The 13,963-nt window shown below is 40.3% G+C and overlaps 1 protein-coding gene across 2 annotated transcripts in view; it reads right to left on the bottom strand.

Annotated features, from left to right (window-relative positions):
• LOC133619882 (metabotropic glutamate receptor 7-like) overlaps positions 1-13,963 on the bottom strand; it is a 279,178-nt gene that overhangs the window by 61,105 nt on the left and 204,110 nt on the right. For both annotated transcript variants that reach the window (XM_061981152.2, XM_061981153.1), the window contains exon 7: positions 1,490-1,629. In XM_061981152.2, coding sequence (XP_061837136.1) covers positions 1,490-1,629 — 140 coding nt within the window. The remainder of the gene's footprint in view (positions 1-1,489; positions 1,630-13,963) is intronic.

The following is a 13,963-nucleotide window of genomic DNA, read 5'->3' as shown; positions in this document are numbered from 1 at the left end:
AGGAAGACTTCTATAAACAAGTTATCGATGCTTTTGTTCAGAAGGAGCGACACATGCACTTCATTTATAAGTAAAGGTAAGACTATAATAAAGTTTTTTTTTTTTTTATTAAATGTGCTTTTTTTGTGTGCTACAGTTTGTATGTGTAAAGTTAAAGTTAAGTTAAAGTACCAATGATTGTCACACACACTAGGTGTGGTGAAATTTGTCCTCTGCATTTGACCCATCCCCTTGTTCACCCCCTGGGAGGTGAGGGGAGCAGTGGGCAGCAGCGGCGCCGCGCACGGGAATCATTTTTGGTGATTTAACCCCCAATTCCAACCCTTGATGCTGAGTGCCAAGCAGGGAAGAATGCTGGTAAGAGCTTTTAAACATAACCCGTTAACTGCTGCCAATCAAATGGTGAATAAGATACTCTTTAGGGTTCATATGTTTGTAAATCTGACTGTGATGAAGTCGGTGCCTCACCAGCCATGAACCTCACCGCACGTCACTGATATATATACATATGCGTGTTTGTGTTTTGGGTCTGCTAACAAATATTTAAAAAGCGAGTAATTTAGTTGTTTTCTTTTGTTTTGGTTTTATTTTGAAAAATTAACGAACACATTTTTGTATGTTAGGTTGCACTCATGATAAACAATGCAACTCCTGCAATGTCATTGAGGTATAGTCTCTCACTTTAATTATAATTTCATTTATAATTCATTTTAAGATTCAGATTTAAACTTTTGAACAGAGTTCCACTTTATTTAATTTTACAATAATATAACAAAAAAGGTGAGAATAGAAGAATGTTGGTATTGGTGTCGGACATCAGACCATCCCTGTATACTGATAAAGAGGTTATGTGATTGGTTGTGTTAGTGGGTGTTTGCGTGTGTGTGTGTGTGTGTGTGTGTGTGTGTGTGTGTGTGTGTGTGTGTGTGTGTGTGTGTGTGTGTGTGTGTGTGTGTGTGTGTGTGAGTGTGTGTGTGTTTTAGCAGAATTTATATGACATTTACAGCTTTACACAAAACTAAGTAGAGGGGAGGGATACAAGCGAGCAAAAACCAATTAAAACAAAATAATTCGGCCTTTGCATAGGTTTGCACCATAATGAGTTCTTTTAGGATAATTTTATGACGAGAGGAAAACACGGCCGTGTGTGTGTTTCAGTGTGTGTGTGTGTGTGTGTGTGTGTGTGTGTGTGTGCATGTGAGAGAGAGGGACAATTATCTGAAGACCTCTTATCTGCTACTAGGTGAAGAGTAATGTCCTTTTTGTTTTTGTAAGAGCAATCAGGCAATTCTGGCCCCAAAAGACTACAAAGATTACATTGAAAGTAAAATCTGTTTGCAACAGCATCACTCCCTCTCTATTTTAGATGCAGAGAACACCCTCTCATTTCACAAAAGCAGTCTTTTCTTTGAGAAAAAAAAGCATGAATATTAATCTCTGCAACAACATAGATGGGTTTCACATTTGCATTATCAGTAAAAAGTCGTACCCTGAGCTGGAGGGTCTCCACCCACTGTCCTACCCCCTTATACTCGGGCATGGAGGAGTTGGTCATCTGGAACTGGAACAGGTCATAGCGTCCTGGAGCATCACCGTTCTTATTGAAGACCACCGGGGTGGCAGCACTGCCTGTACAGAGAGAGAAGAGGCGGCCATTGGTGTGACAAGGTGCTACATCGCTTCTAAAAAGAGAGAAAAATATGAACTTTTAACCCGGCGCTTCTTGCTGTGTGGTGCCCGACATGGACATAGAATGTCGGAGTTTGTTCTGGTTAAAGCCTCCCAACCCCACTGTGACCTACATGATGTGTGACCGTAATCAGAAGCGAGAACGCCAGCTCCCTACTGACCGCCATTGCAGCTCCTCACCTGCTTCCTATTCATCATCAGACCTCCACGGGAGCCGCGGGGAAAATAGAATTGTACCTTCAATACATGGTTACATTACACCGGTTGGCTCTCAGCTGCTCTAATAGTGAACACTGATCGCTGTTAAAGAGATGAGCGCACACTTGGGGTTAAAGGTGATGCATGGCATTCACACAGCGCGCCACAATAGGAGATGGAAGCAGGCTAAAGAGGTCAGCCAAGGCGTCATCTGGCCTCCATCTGCTCGCCGTGCGTTAACAGCCTGTTCTCAAGCAGAGTCCTGAAGATTGCACTAATTAGCATCAGGACAAATCATATTTGCTTTTTTTGTTGTTTCTCATTTCATTCTTGTTTGAGCGGCAGCCTTTATATACCTGCAAAGGACATTCTCTCTGCAGAAGTGAATGTGGAATGGATGGAAAAGGTTGCACTTCATTTGATGCATACGGTCTAAATTGTTGACGAGGTCATTTTTAGCATCCCAGAGTGAGGAGAGATAATAAAAAAGAGCAGCGTGTCTGCAGGTTCAGTCACCTTGGCAGTGTTCAGTGGGCCATAAGCACAAATGGAGATAGTATTTTAGAAATAGGACACAGGGAGTCTGATGACACCTGGCAAGGGAATTAAGGACTTTAATAGCTCTGGCTATAAAAAAAAATAAAAAAAGTAAAGCGAAATGACCAAAAGCATATGTCCCAAACACTTTTGGGAGCATGTTGTCTTTTTATCTAGAACAGAGCTTGTGGCTCTGAGGCCACCGCACCCTTTCCTTCGTTTTAAGCCAGAGGGGAATTTCATCTCCCTCCAGTTTCCTTTCCAAGGACATTTGTCACTGAACATTCTACAAAAGTTTCTGCCAGAAAGACTCTTGTAAAACACAACAGGACAAGAAAAGTCTGTTTCTGGTGAAAGAACACTGGTAGTGTCCATAAATTGCTGGGTAATACACCTGATGGTAAATGGTAAATGGGTCGTACTTGTATAGCGCTTTCCTACCTTTTTAAGGAACTCAAAGCGCTTTGACACTATTTTCCATATTCACCCATTCACACACACACATTCACACATTCACACACTGATGGCGGGAGCTGCCATGCACAGCACTGACCAGTCCCATCAGGAGCAAGGGTGAAGTGTCTTGCTCAAGGACACAACGGACGTGACTAGGATGGTAGAAGGTGGGGATTGAACCAGTAACCCTCAGATTGCTGGCACGGCCGCTCTCCCAACTTCGCCACGCCGTCCCTTTTTTAATGTTTTTAAAGCATTGCTGAGTGTAATGCATGTCACTTCATAACATTTATTTTCCATTTGCACGTAGGCAGACCTGCAAAACCAGCTGTTATAAAAAATGACTTTCACATATGGTATTAATATTTTAAAGTTAAAGTACCAATGATTGTCACACACTTAGGTGTGGCCAAATTATTCTCTGCATTTGACCCATCACTCTTTATCACCCCCTGGGAGGTGAGAGGAGCAGTGAGCAGCAGCGGTGGCCGCGCCCGGGAATACTTTTTGGTTATTTAACCCCCAATTCCAACCCTTGATACTGAGAGCCAAGCAGGGAGGTAATGGGTCCCATTGTTATAGTCTTTGGTATGACTCGGCCAGGGTTTTCACTCATGACCTACCGATCTCAGGGCGGACACTCTAACCACTAGGCCTACTCAGTTAGCCATAATAAGTTAATATCACATGTTACCAAATGTTACATTCTTGTGTAATTTGCACATGAATATTACAATAATTTCTTATATATTTTTTTACAAACCCTGTTTCCATATGAGTTGGGAAATTGTGTTAGATCTAAATCTAAATGGAATACAATGATTTGCAAACCATTTTCAACCCATATTCAGTTGAATATGCTACAAAGACAACATATTTGATGTTCAAACTGACAAACATTTTTTAGGCCACTGAGATTTAACATACAGTGATGAGAATAATGATTTGATCCCTTTCAAAGAAATTAACATTCTATACAACAAGAGACAATACAAACAAAACATCCTGGAAAATATATTGTCGTAATTTCCAAACTATAAGCCGCTACTTTTTACCCACACTTTGGCCTCTGCGCTTTATACTGTAACATTCTAAATTATTTTCCATGTTCACAAGCTTCATATGCTGCCAATAAATTTAGTCTCGTCACATCAGACCAGTGAAATTGCCAATGAATTTGTTCATATTAGACCAAACACACCCTCATCCTGGGGACGACGCAACAAAACGCTCACAGCGCAGCCCCAAAGCCGAAGATGACCGGCGCGGCCATGGAAAAAAAAAACAGCTGCTGCATGGAACGGAACTCCACCACAACTAACGGCCCCCGCAAGGACGTAAGGATGACTTCAGCGGTTTTGGTGCACAGGAGGAGGAGTACAATGACCTCTCCAGTAGGCTACTTTCTGTCTTTTGTTAAAACTGGGAATGAACACAAGAATCTGTGTAAATATTTAATGTTCCAATGCGTATACCTGCTGCTTATCGACTTGTGAAGCCAATATATGTACAAAACAAAATCTGTCCATAAAATAGGTGGGTGTAGCTTTTATTTAGGTGCGCTCTATAGCCTGGAAATAACAGTACATAAAGGTGAAAAATTAAAGGGGCTGTTTGCAAACTGCTCAAAGTTAAAAAATGTTAAACCAAAAATATATAACAAGTACACCACCGGTTACCTTTTGTTACCATTAGTGGATTAAAAGAAAATATTTGTAAACATTTTTAATAATTTTCACAATTCCCGTATTTTCGGACTATAAGTCGCAGTTTTTTTCATAGTTTGGCCGGGCTCTAGTGTGACTTATATATGTTTTTTTCCTTCTTTATTATGCATTTTCGGCAGGTGCGACTTATACTCCGGTGCGACTTATACTCCAAAAAATACGGTAATAATTCTATTAAATAAAAATGAATTTGTCTGGTCTTCCAGCTGTCACTCACCACTGTGTCGTCCACACATACATGCTCGTAGCACGTGCACACATATTCTAAAAACAGTCCCAGAATAGCAACTAAAAATTTGCAGTCATGTTGTTGTTACGATACATTCAATGATAGCTAATATTAGCAGCTAAACTTTGTTAAATCGCTATTTGTTTTTGTGCTTTTTTTTTTCAGCCTTTGTACAGCATTTTTCCATTTTTGCTCACTTAAAATGAGTCAAGCAATGTATGGTTTGAAGCATTCATGAAGTATCCACAGCCACTTCCCTCCTCCCCCTCTACCCTTTTCTTTAGCTGCACAATAATAAGATTAACCAACCAGGTTAAGTAGATGTGTTTTTTCATTCCCAACATTGTAGCAAACTGGGTGTTAAAAAACTGTAAGTGCACCACAAACTGTGAGTACACCCCAGGGCTAGTGAAAGTGTATGTGTGCGTGTAGGCAGGGTGGCTGCAAATTAATACAGTTCAACTTTGGCTTGTTGTTTTTTTATTTTATTATGAAATAGAAAGGTGATCCATCACCCCCTTGATATGTTTGTTTGGTATACAGTAGTGTATAGCATTTTATATTATGTTCAAAGTGTATAAGAGTATAGCATTTTATATTATGTTCAAAGTGTACAAACTTTTACTAAAATATGGACTTGTTATGGCTGCAACCCATTATTCATATTTACATTGTTTCTTATGGATAACTTTGCTTCAACATGTGAACTTTTGTATTTACAAACCCTGTTCAAGAACCAATTATGAGGAATAGATAACGTTTTTTCGATTCTGCTTAACGCTTCGGTTCCTTAACGGTTCTCTTATCGGTTCTCTTATCGATTCTTATTTGGGGAAAAAAAAGAGAAACAAGGGTGGATTACCATCAATTGTCTTTAGTTTAGAGGTAACATGACCTTACAAAGCCTACAGTGAGGTCTCAAGAGGCACATACATAACAGAAGAAAAACTCACTTTTTTGTACAAACCCCGTATCCATAAGAGTTGGGAAATTGTGTTAGATGTAAATATAAACGGAATACAATGATTTGCAAATCATTTTCAACCCATATTCAATTGAATGCACTACAAAGACAAGATATTTGATGTTCAAACTCATAAACTTTTTTTTTTTTTTGCAAATTATAATTAACTTAGAATTTCATGGCTGCAACACGTGCCAAAGTAGTTGGGAAAGGGCATGTTCACCACTGTGCTACATGGCCTTTCCTTTTAACAACACTCAGTAAACGTTTGGGAACTGAGGAGACACATTTTTCCCATTCTTGCTTGATGTACAGCTTAATTTGTTCAACAGTCCGGGGGTCTCCGTTGTGGTATTTTAGGCTTCATAATGCGCCACACATTTTCAATGGGAGGCAAGTCTAGACTACAGGCAGGCCAGTCTAGTACCCACACTCTTTTTCTATGAAGCCACGTTGATGTAACACATGGCTTGGCATTGTCTTCCTGAAATAAGCAGGGGCGTCCATGGTAACGTTGCTTGGATAGCAACATATGTTTGCTCCAAAACCTGTATGTACCTTTCAGCATTAATGGTGCCTTCACAGATGTGTAAGTTACCCATGTCTTGGGCACTCATACACCCCCATACCATCACAGATGCTGGCTTTTCAACTTTGCGCCTATATCAATCCGGATGGTTCTTTTCCTTTTTGGTCCGGAGGACACGGCGTCCACAGTTTCCAAAAACAATTTGAAATGTGAACTCGTCAGACCACAGAACACTTTTCCACTTTGTATCAGTCCATCTTAGATGAGCTCAGGCCCAGCGAAGCCGACGGCGTTTCTGGGTGTTGTTGATAAATGGTTTTCGCCTTGCATAGAAGAGTTTTAACTTGCACTTACAGATGTAGCGACCAACTGTAGTTACTGACAGTGGGTTTCTGAAGTGTTCCTGAGCCCATGTGGTGATATCCTTTACACACTGATGGCGCTTGTTGATGCAGTACAGCCTGAGGGATCGAAGGTCACGGGCTTAGCTGCTTACGTGCAGTGATTTCTCCAGATTCTCTGAACCTTTTGATGATATTACGGACCGTAGATGGTGAAATCCCTAAATTCCTTGCAATAGCTGGTTGAGAAAGGTTTTTCTTAAACTGTTCAACAATTTGCTCAGGCATTTGTTGACAAAGTGGTGACCCTCGCCCCATCCTTGTTTGTGAATGACTGAGCATTTCATGGAATCTACTTTTATCCCCAATCATGGCACCCACCTGTTCCCAATTTGCCTGTTCACCTGTGGGATGTTCCAAATAAGTGTTGGATGAGCATTCCTCAACTTTATCAGTATTTATTGCCACCTTTCTCAACTTCTTTGTCACGTGTTGCTGGCATCAAATTCTAAAGTTAATGATTATTTGCAAAAAAAAAAATGTTTATCAGTTTGAACATCAAATATGTTGTCTTTGTAGCATATTCAACTGAATACGGGTTGAAAATGATTTGCAAATCATTGTATTCCATTTAGATTTAGATCTAACACGATTTCCCAACTCATATGGAAACAGGGTTTGTAAAAAAATATATAAGAAATTATTGTAATATTCATGTGCAAATTACACAAGAATATAACATTTGGTAACATGTGATATTAACTTATTATGGCTAACCGAGTAGGCCTAGTGGTTAGAGTGTTCGCCCTGAGATCGGTAGGTTGTGAGTTCAAACCCCGGCCGAGTCATACCAAAGACTATAAAAATGGGACCCATTACCTCCCTGCTTGAAACTCAGCATCAAGGGTTGGAATTGGGGGTTGAATCACCAAAAATGATTCCCGGGCGCGGCCACCGCTGCTGCTCACTCCTCCCCTCACCTCCCAGGGAGTGAACAAGGGGATGGGTCAAATGCAGAGGACACATTTCACCACGCCCGTGCTCAGCCATTTTGAGATCTGACATCACTACGCAACGTCATTCCACCCGGAAGGATCGATAAGAGAACCGTTTGACAAAATGGCATGCGATTCCTAATCATTGATACAATGGGAACCAGTTCTGAACAAGAATCGGTTTTCTATTCCTATCCATAACCAATTAAGTCTGTAAATTGAGGTTTTATTTATATTACCGTATTTTATTGGACCATAGGGCACACCGCCGATGAGCGGGTCTATTGAGGTATTCATACAGAAAATGCACCAGATTATAAGGTGCATTAAAGGAGGCATGTTATGATGTGTTTTATCTACATTTAAAACACTTCCTTTTGTTCTACATAACATGTAATGGAGGTTTTTAGTCAAAATTTTGGATGGATTATGTTTTACAGACTATCTTCAAGTTGCTTTCTGACCGTCTCTTCAGGATGTGCCATTTTGTAGGTGGTCTTATTTACGTGGTTCCATTTCAACAGCGTCTTCTTCTCGTCATCTTTGTTGTACCGGTAGTTTTTAGCGCTTCCATAGCGATTCTACTGACAGATGTAAGTCAGATTTATACACTACTTTGTATTAGAATTGGCAACAGTGGACGATGAATGCCCCACAACAAGAAAATGGAGAAAAATAAGCTTTTTGCTAAAACTTTTGGGACTTATGCAGATCCCAAATACACATCAGCAGGTACCAATAGGTGGGAAAAGTTGGTTTTGCATAATATCGCGAAACAAAACGGCAGATAATATGTCTCTTAAAAGGTGCAATTTTGGTGTCCTTGTACACACACCATCGTAAAACCCGTATGTTGAAGCTCAGAACATATAACTACGGTAGCCATAATGCACCTACAATCCATCAAGCAGTGCACTTCGGAGTTGACCAAAGTCATACTAAAACATTTTGACAGATTTTTGAGCGCCGTGTGTAATGTTCTATATTCTCAATGGAACATCAAAGTTTGGGCTTACTTGCTAGCATCAGCCTGCAGTCCACACTTATCTCTTTTGTGTGGCTGCCATCTACTGGTCACACTGATCATTACACTGTGTACCAAATAGAATTGCTTCGAGGTCGGTAAGCACAACCAGAATTAATGCGTACATTAGGCACGCTGTGGAGTTTTGAGATTTTAGTGCGCCTTATAGTGCGAAAAATATGCTAATAATATATTGTCATCGTTTGATTTCATTATATTGTCCTTTGTCATTACTTTCTTCACCGCTTTGAGAAAAAGTTCAACTGTGAGGTGAGTGGTAACTATTTCATTCATCGATTGTGGTTTCCTATCTTATAACACAATGTGTTGTCTGTGAATGCATGCAGGACATTCCATTCCATTAGAAAACAAAGCGTCATAAGAAGAAATCCAATGCGTGTCAGTCACCTCCATGTCTCTTCTGCCCCCACCAAAATAGACTTGTTAAAGCAGCAAGTAAGCTGTTGACTAATATGGGCAAAATCTGTGACAGAAGCTACATTGGTACTGAGCGCCCCAGCAGAACAATTGAGCACGCACAAATGCTCAAACACAGTCAGTCAGAAATGTGACACGCGCCATCAGGACCTTGGCGCGCCTCCGCTTTACAGCAAATAATTAAGTGGCATTTCTGCGCATGCAGATAAAGAAGGTATTAAAAAAAATGTGCCCAATATTTTCAAGGGAACAAAATGCTCTTTCTCAACTCCAAAGCAAGAGCACGGTCTAAGATGAAAGATTTATGCATTTGCATGTGGCTCTGAACTAAGACTTAACAAAAGTGCACAGCTGCTCTGCTGCGCGGAGCAGTGTGGGTGGACCGGGGATCCACTGCTGTGTTTTTCTCGCATCATTATTCTCGCCTTTTTTCTCCCTGCCTCTCACTCCTCAGCTCTGTCACTCGGGCGCAGTGGGGAGATAAACAAAGGAGGTTTGCACTCCTTCACTCTCAAATATACATTAGCAGCGGCACGTACACATGATAATGTTCTCGGTTACAGGCTAAATGCACTAAGCCGCAACAGAAGCACCTTCAGTCACTGAAGAAAACAAAAATACAACAGAAAAGACGACGAGGCGCACCGGAATGGTACATGTTTTTGAAATGTGCCTTCCTTCTTTAGCACCCTGAGGTGAAAAATTCTTGCCAAGCACAAATCCATAAAAAGTGCCCAGATGGTTACTGAGATTGGACAACCAATTCTGAATCAATTAAATGTGTCTTCACTTGGATAATGGCTCCCTGCAATGTTAGCATCACTGAGGCTATTCAGTCCTGCTCCTAAAATCCGAGGACATCTATGCCTTCTGGAAGTGTGTGTTGCTGCCATAGCGACCGTGTTGGAGGCTTTTTAGCCTTTATCTCATTGACAGAAGTTTGTTTTCACACATTTTGAGAGGAATTTGCCCTGCTGAGTCAGGTCACTGTACTGTTACGGTGGACTAATATACACACCTGACAAGTCAACATTCTCTGATTTTTAATATTAATATCGACCAATCAAAGTTTATTTATATAGCCCTAAATCACGAGTGTCTCAAAGGGCTGCACAAGCCACAACGACATCCTCGGCTCAGATCCCACATCAGGGCAAGGACAAACTTAACCCAATTGGCTACAATGAGAAAACTTGAAGGCGACTGCAGATGTGGGACACCCCGGGGAACTGGTGCAATGGACATCGAGTGGACCTTGTTAATAGTGTGAGAGTCCAGTCTATAGTACTAATATGGAAAACAAGTATATTTGGATTAAAACATATGCAACATTTGTTTCTGTTTACTGCAAATACACATCTACAGTAGACCCTCTGAAGTTATAGGTTATGCAATCCAGAGCACAGTTAAACATTTCTGGAAAAAACTTCTTTAAAGTTGCAGAAAACTGCAAAACTTAAAGCACCATCATCGGTGAACATACCTACTGCAAAAATGTTTATTGTTTGAATGTAAACTATGGAATTAGAGAACATGAGCTGTGTAAAGGGTATCTGCAAAATAACCACACATTACAATCAATATATATATTGATGATTTACATAAAATAAGTACTAATTCAATAATTTTTTATATATTTTATTATATATATATATATAATTTTAAAAATGTATATTGTATAATGCTTAGTGTATTTTAATTGTTACTTTTATAATTGACTGCACGGTTGATAAAGGTTTTATGATGGCGACTGTAACACACTTTTTTTTTAAATATTATCTCGGGAAAATTCTGAAGAAATCAAACCAGCACCTGAACCGTGTTGTGTTCAGAGCCTCCATTTAAACAAACGTTACTGTATAAACATATTTGGTTTGTTTCACCAACAACACCAAATATATGTGTATCTGTTAGTATCTGCTTTTAAATATTTAGGATTTTTAATTGATGACCACTTGAGTTTTAAGGAGCACATTCAGTATGTTGTAAAAAAACTGAAACTTTTACTGGGATTTTATTATAGAAACAAGTCTTGCTTTTCTTTTATTGTGAAACAGAAATTGGTGGAAACAACCTTTTTACCTGTTATTGACTATGGAGATGTGTTGTACATGAATGCTACTGCTGGTTGTCTCCACAAACTGGATAGTGTGTACCACGGGGCACTGAGATTCATCACCAACTGCGCTCCCCTTACTCACCATTGTGTGCTATACTCAATGGTTAACTGGACATCTTTATGTGCTCGACGCCTCAATCATTAGTATGTTTTCATCTACAAAACCATTCTGGGTATCACTCCATCTTATCTGTCTTGTCTTTTAACAAAGAAACAAGGAAGTCACAATCTTTGTTCAATGAATGTTCTGCAATTTGTCGTCCCCAAAGTAAGAACTGAACTGGGCAAGAAAGCATTTAGGTTTTCAGCACCGAAGGCTTGGAATAACCTACAATCAAACATTAAACTTCAAACCCTAGTTACGTTGAATGAGTTTAAAGCTTCTGTGAAAGGATTACAGTCTACCTTGTCTGTATGCACATGTGTCATGTGAGCAAGTTTTAATGTTGTAAATGTGATGTTTTATGTATTTGTTTACTGTTTTTAATGTAACCTTGCTGCTGCCCTCTTGGCCAAGTCTCCCTTGGAAAAGAGATTTTTGATTTCAATGGGATTTTACCTGATTAAATAAAGGCTAATAAAAATAATAATAATAAAAATGTGCAGATGGGAAAGAGCTGATATAAATGATTTGGTCAAGGGCAGGCACTAAATCCAGTTCTTGAAAAGAGATTGGATGAAGGTTCATAAATATTTATAATCGAGGTGTAACTGTACATGTATTCGTATCTAATTTTGTTTAGTACAGCCGGTAAACATTCCATCAATACGACGGACAGGAAGTGTGCTTCCCGTCAAGCGTCTACATAGTAAACAAATAAAGTGCAGCCCAGCCCGTGGCTAACAGCAATTAAAGCTAGTCTTCTGTTCGGGAACACTTAGCCTTCCGGTGAAATACTCAAACGGACTAACAAACGGATACAATGAAATCAGAACAAGAACAGCGTTACAAACCCAAACTATTAATGCGGCACGTAGAATATAATTGTTCACACTGTTAAACTGTTGCTGTTGCACTTTGTCTGCATTGTTGCACTTTCATAAAATAATAGTTGCAAAGCGGAGCTTTTTTTTTTTTTATTTGCCCTCAGCATAATCTAAACTAAATAAATGTATTATTGATGAGCTATATTGTTATACATTACACTAATCAGTTTCGTCACACAAAAATCAAAGCTCATATACAGTCGCAAATAGGAAATAGGGTATCATTGATGTATATGTTTGCTATATCTATATCTTTTTCGAGAATTGTATTTTTTGGAGAAATAGCTGTCAGCAGTTTGTATTTTTGTAAACCATCCATCCACCGCTTCTCCCTCTCAGGGTAGAGGGGGTGCTGGAGCCTATCCCAGCTTCACCCGGTCGGAAGGTGGGGTAGACCCTGGACAAGTCCTTCATTTGAAAAAATCATAAAAGCTCAAAAGCTAAAGTTTTATGTTATGACATGTAGTTCCATTATTGCATTTGACTTCACTACAGGCAAGATGGCGCCAGTGTGTATCGGCCGCAGTCTACCTGCTCTGCTCAAACTATTGTTTATTGTTGCCTTGCTTTGTATTTTGTACCAAAATATCAATGGCTTAATAGTGTATGACCGTCAGGCACTCGTCAATCTAAATCAACCGTATGAGATGTATCAGAATCAACACTTTGGGCATCAGGCGTCTAAAATGCCTTCCCACCTAGCCTCAGTACCTGCCTACCTGCTACGCTCACCGGTCCTGCGTAGGAAGCGCGCCAAAAAGCCGGGGAGACACATAGGTCTTCTGGCGAAAATCAAGGCGTACTGGAGGTCTCATTCTGGGACTGTTCCTGTCCTCTCTTCAACCCGGATACCCGGACACACATGGGTTGCGGTGGATCCAGCCCGTGACCCCTGTGCGTCCGGCCATCTGCCTCCGTCATCTACCGCTGCATGGATGTCTTCCCCGACATCGCGGTGTGGACCACGGATGCCTCCGGCCGCTGTGCCACAACTCTCCACTAGCTTGGGAGGAAACAACTCTACACTTGTGCCTGCAAAATGCTAGGTCGATAGCTAACAAAACACATCTCCTGAATTATCTAATCGTGTCCCGCAAGTTGGATTGGATGTGCCTCACGGAAACTTGGCAGTGGTGAACAAGTTCTTTTTTCTTAAGGAGCTGTGTCCTCCGGACTGTCACGTGTTTGGGACGCCTCGGCGGCTCCAGACTGATGGACACAAATCCGTACAGCTCATTGGAGCTTTAGACGTGCAAGGTTGGAAACGAAAACTCTTTTTACTGTGTTTTAATCTACCGACCGCCTGGTCCTGCTCGTTTATTTTTAGACAAATTTACGGATTTTATGTCATCTATTGTTAAACTGGAGAATGTATTAATTATTCAATCTCCATGTTGATAACTCCTTTTGTCCCTTGGTAGCCGAGCTGGTATCTCTTATGGACTCATTCCACTTTTTACAGCATGTGTCGGGTCCTACTCACACAAAAAGTCATACTTTAGATTTGGTCTTTTCTTTTGGAGTAAAAAGTAACCAATTAAGTATTGAAGACTTTCAAATAAGTGACCATTATTGCATTGTTTTTAATCTGTCGTTCTCACTGACTCAGTCTCCTTCCAAAGTGAGGAAACAGACACACATTCTAAATGACTCTGCAATCAGTAGGTTTTCTGTTCTTTTCGACCCAACAACTTTTGCGAGCTGTGATGATGTTGATACATTTATGACTA

Source organism: Nerophis lumbriciformis, linkage group LG01 (genome assembly GCF_033978685.3).
Source record: "Nerophis lumbriciformis linkage group LG01, RoL_Nlum_v2.1, whole genome shotgun sequence".
NCBI lineage: Eukaryota > Metazoa > Chordata > Actinopteri > Syngnathiformes > Syngnathidae > Nerophis > Nerophis lumbriciformis.
Note: the sequence above shows the minus strand (reverse complement) of the source record. Positions and strands in the feature narration are given on the sequence as shown.